General features: G+C 41.7%; 1 protein-coding gene across 1 annotated transcript; it reads left to right on the forward strand.

Annotated features, from left to right (window-relative positions):
- The first annotated feature begins 217 nt into the window (after positions 1-217).
- Positions 218-5,981, forward strand: lmo4lb (LIM domain only 4-like b). Its single transcript, XM_058071383.2, has 5 exons — positions 218-504; positions 1,930-2,166; positions 2,264-2,360; positions 3,415-3,573; positions 3,870-5,981. The coding sequence occupies exons 2-5, from the start codon at positions 1,952-1,954 to the stop codon at positions 3,876-3,878; spliced, it is 480 nt and encodes a 159-aa protein (XP_057927366.2). The 5' UTR covers positions 218-504; positions 1,930-1,951; the 3' UTR covers positions 3,879-5,981.
- The last annotated feature ends 385 nt before the right edge of the window (positions 5,982-6,366 follow it).

Below are 6,366 nucleotides of genomic sequence, written 5' to 3' on the forward strand. Positions count from 1 at the left end.
GAGTTATTTATGTATTTATTTTTTAACCAAAATAATTGTGTGTACGTGTCTAGCCTTTAGGGACAGTCTGTATTTTACATGCCCTCACTGAGAGCAGAAAGATGAGAACCTCATAAATCGTTGTAAACCAAGCCACGCCCACTGCTTTCCTATTGGCTGCCTCCTGCCTTGACATCCGTACGTCAGCTCTCTGTAATTTAAATACGCTCCTTGCGCAATTTGATGAATAGCGTCGCTGTCACAAGCATTCGAAAGCGTCGAGGAAGGCATTTTTAATTCCACACTGGAAGAGAAGAGAAGAAGGAAGGCAGGCAGCTCCCTGCGGTTCGTATTATGAATCCGCGGAGCTCCAAAGTCAGATCAAACTACTGAAGGCGGGATTACTTTTCTCTCGGTGCGATCTTGTTGAAAGTCATGGAGGGGTCAAAGTGTCATTTTTGACTTTGGCAGATTCTTTTTTGGTTTCAACTTCAGCTGCGGGATTAAAAGCGCGATTCCACGAAGGTAACGAGATCAGTTTCCTTCCTTCCTCCCTTCCTTCCTCCCTCTTGCCTTTAACACTGAAATGCTGTAAAAAGTGACGAAGAGGAAAAGCTTTGTCATCAATACTTCCAAAAGTACCGTTTGCTGACTTTTCCTATTTAAAAAAACTACATCACGTGAGCAGAATCTGCTTGTACTTCAATGCTTCATGTCTTTTTTTACTACTAGATACTACTACTACTACTACTAGTAAAAGCGGATTACCATAACATATAAGACAAGACATGACGTATGTCATAGACCACATCATTGGTTCAATATATGCGCACATTAATATCAATAATGATATATCTGATAATGTCTTATCAGATATAAATAAGATAAAAAAATAACAATCCATGGAGATACTAATTCATGTAGTTGTAGTGTGATCTTATTTATACGTTACATTGTTCAAGTCAGGCTTTCCATAGCAATTTGAAAGCTAAAAGCCCCTTAGCGATGTTATTTTTAGCTTTTTTCTATAAATTAACTGAGGAACTATATTAAGAAGATTTTAACTGTAATATTTCATAACCCATTCAAACATTACCATTGTTATATTGATTTAAAATGGTGGAAAAATGAGCTTTTGGAAATGAGCTAGCTTACCTGAAATACAGCTAATTTGGGGAAGCCATGTCACATGATTGTCACATGACAGACGCTCCTGAATGGTTCCCATCCCATTGATGAGAACCATGAGTCCATCACAAAGCCCTATTGGAGACATTGGGACACGTTGCTCGTTGAGAAGAGCTATAGATTAGTCTATAGTGGCTTTCTAGAAGGTTCTGCATGCTAGCTTGATATAGCCGTAAAGTGGCTAAAGTCGGCAACACCGATCACTGCTCCGTTTCTTATTCTTTGGCAGACTAGGTGTGTTATAATGTGTTCATAAATGAGAACCAGCAGGCAGCACCACATCTATTAGCGATAACAGCGGCATATTTATTACACAGATATGTTTTGTGTGTCAATGTTTGTGACATTGTTGACATTGCTGTATTTATATATTGTTTACAAAGTCAGAGAATAAGTTCTTGGACACAGAAGGCCCTTCAAGGCATAAAGCTAGAGCCTTATCTGTCATCATTTTGCACTAAAATTTAGCTTAAATATATGTACTATAAAAGGGACTAATAACCATCCATCCATTATCCTAACTAGGGTTGCAGAGTATGCTGGAGCCTATCCCAACTGGGTACACCCTGGACTGTTAAGTTATATCGTACTGTCATCATGATCATCCAATAATGACCATGAAATGTACAAGATGTAAAAAGTACAGTATCTGTATGTGCTGGCCATGTATTTACTTGCTATCGATACCAAATCGATACCATGTTCAGAATGATCCCAATTATCGGAAATGTGGAGATGATGTGTTGTGTTTTGTGAGTGCAGGACAGGCTGAAGGCAGGTGAGGATGGTGAACAGTCAAGTGTCAGGCGTACCTCCGGCCCCGAGGTCATGCGCAGGATGTGGCGGGAAGATTTTTGACCGCTTCCTGCTCTTCTCCATGGAGCGTTACTGGCACACTCGCTGCCTCAAGTGCTCTTGCTGCCAAGCCCAGCTGGGCGACATCGGTACCAGCTGCTACAGCAAAGGCGGCATGATTCTGTGTCGCAGCGACTACATCAGGTGAGCTCCTGTGTGTGTGTGTGTTTGTGGGGCGGGGGGGGGTTGTAAATTTGGAATTTGGATCAAATGAGCAATGTGTCTTTTTTTTCATTTGCAGGCTGTTTGGGCACAGCGGGGCGTGCAATGCCTGCGGGCAGTCCATCCCAGCCAATGAGATGGTGATGAGGGCACAGGGAAATGTTTACCACCTCAAGGTAAATCCCAAACTCCCACCTCAGCCTGCTGTTCGTTTGACAGAAACATCTGGGATGTTGTCCCCCCAGTGTGAGGAAGGAAATTAATTGTGTTGTTTCCCCGCCCTCAAACATACAGATGACGGACAGCTGCATCAAGAATACTACCTTTACAAAGAAAAACTATCCTTAGTGGCTAATGTGGGTGTCATTTTTGGGAGGACTCTACCACTTGACTTTTTTCTGGATCACACTTCAACACATTTCAACTATAAAATGTATTGCTACTCAGCATGAATGATTAGGGGTGTGTATTGGCGATACGATATGTATCACGATACTAGGCAAAAAAAATGCAGAGTATACAGTCCCTGACTTATCCACCATCAGAAGAGTATTTTTGTGGAACAAAGTAACTAACATCAGTAAAAAGTCCTTTCAGGATGCTTGAAATAAGCATTATTTAACTAAATAGCGATATCAATTTGAAAAACAAAAAGTACTACTTTTGTAGTATACAAAAGGACCTTTGCATTGCTTGCTAGTGGCAGGTCCTCATGGTGTCTCACTAAGTGGACTCGCAGTTTTGTGGTATTTCCCGAATACTTCATTCGGGCACGACACATTTTACAAACGGCATGGCTTTTGTCAATTTGTGCACACCCTACTTTGTGTAGAAATCCAAAATGTGTCCACACTTGTACACCGCAGGGGCCGCTGATGTTATCCATATCATACTTTTTAATATCGATACAGTATCGTGGAACGAAGTATCGCGACATATCTCCGAAACGATATTTTCTTACACCCGTGCTAATGTTATATTATTTAAAAATATATTATTTTTATATTTTTGAACATTTTGTTAACCGGCTAAAAATCATTATGCAACTATATTTACAAATATTTGTGTTATTATTTGTTATTCTTTTTCTTGTGCAATTTGTTTTTTATTTCTCCTTATTTTCTCCGCTCATTAGCAAGCACCCCCGGAATGCCGACAAGCTGCTACGTTGCTGTGATGATGACTTGTTCTACTGTACTTCCTGACCCTTTGTCGTTTGTCAACCTCCAGTGTTTCAGCTGCGCCACATGCAGAAACAGACTCATGCCCGGAGATCGCTTCCATTATATGAACGGTACAATCTTCTGTGAGCACGACAGACCCGCTGCTGCCTTGCTCAACAGCCACCTGCCTCCTCTGCCAAGTAATTCTGTCTTGACAGACCAAAAGGTAAACACATACCTATAGAAAATACTAGAAATACCAGGATTACATAGCTGGGAGAAAATGAATGAAGCTGTTAGAAGCCATGGACGACTATATAGAATTATATCTGCCTGCATTTGAAATCTCCCACGTCAGCACTCCGATACAAGCAGTCCATTCCAGACGCAGTCTAGTCATGTACAGTTAAAGGATTTAGTAAACAAAGCACAGACCAAGCAAAAGATGACCATATGTACAGTATATACAGTACAACCGTACATGCAGTTGTGTCCTACCATTGATTCCTGTCATCTCCGCAGGTGTGCTGAGTGTTGTGCGTGCCATTGCTTTTCTTCCCGTCTCCTGCTATCGTCGCCATTGTTGTGGATTCTGCTCACCACCACGGATCCCTGTCCTGAAATGCATTCTTCCAACAACATCCCATTCCGCCATGTTGTCATAAAGGTCATGCGCCACGTCCAAAGTTTATTGTGCTCGCTATAAGAGTGCTCCGTCGTTCCGTGTGGACCGCATTGGCAGAGGCTGCTTTGGACTGCGAGGACAGTGATGACGGTTGGCCCTGCCATTGTTCCGAGGAAGGAACAAAAGACTCTTCATGGAGAGTGTGATGGACTGCTGGAAAATGGCTGTCCAAGTGCTTTGCCGCCAAGCATCAACGTTTGGAATGAACTCTGATTTGTCTCTTGTATGTTTTCCGGACGTCATGTACAGTACTGTTGAATATACAGTCAATACAGTCAGAATCTAATCAATGAAATCTCATTTAGCGATGCTGTTTGAAGACTCACAATGATGCTACAAACTTTTTTGAACCCATAAGAAGCCGGATCCATTTCAAGTCAACTGATGTTGGATATACCACAGATTGTTAGAATAATATACTGTGGAATATTGGTGAGCATCGGCAATACGTTCCAGAAGGTCCGACCATATCCCAGTCTATTTTTTCCCATAAGGAATAATGAAAATTCAATTCATCCGTTCCAGATAGCCAAAACACGGTTTTATAGTATTACATGCAGAAAACAATCTCAATGCATATAAAAATATATATATACAATTCTGAATGAAAGGGATACATAAAAATTGAAGGTTATTTTACCGTCATTGTTGCCAAAGACACAATGTGGCACCTTCCTGTTTTGCCATGAGTTATTTCTCACCTCACGTCTCAGCTTATATTTTGATCACGGCAGTAAAAGATGCAAGTGCCGGGATTTTGATGAAGAATGTGAGAAACTATTGAAGTCAAGAATTCGTTCATAGGGTTAGCATATAGCATATGCTTGTCCATGTTGATCTCTCTGCCACATTGTGTCTTTGTCTCCCTTCAGTGAAAGGATCCTTAAATGTTCATTTGCAGTACTCGGGAGATAGAGCAGGTGGTTATATCCCTCCGCTCAGGCCGTGTGGTTGTGTCCCAACCTGAAGGTTGCGGGTTCGTGGAAAAGCACTATACAAATGAAAGACCATTTACCATTTAGATTACTAGCACCACGGTGTGGCTAAATGAATAATGCGCTTTGGGTACCTTGAATGGCGCTGTACAACTCCAGTTGGTTGTTATTATTTATCCCTTTCATTCGTCCTTTATGTGGTGTAACTGTGTTAGTTAGCAAAGAACTACAAAATCAACCACTGATGACATCACAGGGCTGACTTGCGCCTCCTTGGGACACTTTGTGATAATAACACATGAAGAACACAGTCAGTATTAATGACGTGACAAGACATACGCCAAATTGTACACTGACACTGAAATGTACTTAAACCGAGGCAAGATTTTGGTGTACAGCTGATGCTAACCGAGGTGCCACTGTACTGCTAACTGATGTCACAGATGTGTGACGTTACAGATACGTTACATGTTCATGCTAAATGTTTTAGATATTTGAAAAGAAGTCAACCTGCCACGTTTTGGTTTTGTTTTGTTTCAAATCATTGCATTGAATGTCATGTTAGCAATTGGGACAAATATGCGACAGCAGGCGCTCTACGGCAATTTGATGGGTCAAAGCCCAAAAGCAACATTTTCCCAGCTTGCTTTCCATAAATTCATTGAAGAAATATACAATTTCAATTCTTAAAGCGTTACAATTGATTGAAAATAAACGTTTAGAAATGAGCTAGCTTACCTGACACAGGACACGTGACTGTCACATGACTGTCACATGACAACCACTAAATGTTTCCTATACAGTCAACTTGGATTTACATTACGTCCGTCGGTTTTCGTACATGTAATGAATGCCACAAACCAAGGTTCCACCGTGGCTTCTTATGGGTTGTTGAAAAATGTTCATCGTTTTTCCTTGTGATGGTTGAAATGAATTGTATTTCTTCACCAGCTTCCTGGTCAATGTGAGGAAACAAGCAATGGTTTGAAGTCATATTAAAAGGATTTTCCGTCACTGCGAGTGGTGCCGACAGCTAGCGGCTAACGGTGGCTCTCGTTAGCCCCGCACGGTTAAAACATGGCTGATTACCCCAGGGAATGGAATTAGCAGGCTTGAGCTTTGGCCATTTACAGAAGCAATTAAACATGAGCCGTGTATCTGTGCCGCCGGCGCTCCTGGGAGGCTGAACTTGGGGCGTATCTCGCGGCCGACCGGTCCTAATGAACCCCAAGCTGAACGCAGTCTAATCATGAGGTCGTCGGCCCTCTTCAGTTGGCTCCTTTTGGGGTCGTTTTCTGTTTGTTGTACGCTTTGTCCTACGTAATTATCCACGGCTTCTTGAAAAACAATTATTCCAATGATCTATAACTCAGGGTGCCTTTTTAACGGCGAACACATC

Source organism: Doryrhamphus excisus, linkage group LG3 (assembly GCF_037039965.1).
Source record: "Doryrhamphus excisus strain RoL-2023G ecotype Guam linkage group LG3, RoL_Dexc_Guam_v1.1, whole genome shotgun sequence".
NCBI lineage: Eukaryota > Metazoa > Chordata > Actinopteri > Syngnathiformes > Syngnathidae > Doryrhamphus > Doryrhamphus excisus.

What these genes read in the sequence shown, in the direction of transcription:
- lmo4lb (XM_058071383.2), top strand. Translation starts at nt 1,952, where the DNA reads ATGGTGAACAGTCAAGTGTCAGGCGTACCTCCGGCCCCGAGGTCATGC. An exon ending in TGTCGCAGCGACTACATCAG is followed by an intron (nt 2,167 to 2,263) that starts GTGAGCTCCTGT and finishes TTTCATTTGCAG; the next exon opens with GCTGTTTGGGCACAGCGGGG. An exon ending in GAAATGTTTACCACCTCAAG is followed by an intron (nt 2,361 to 3,414) that starts GTAAATCCCAAA and finishes GTCAACCTCCAG; the next exon opens with TGTTTCAGCTGCGCCACATG.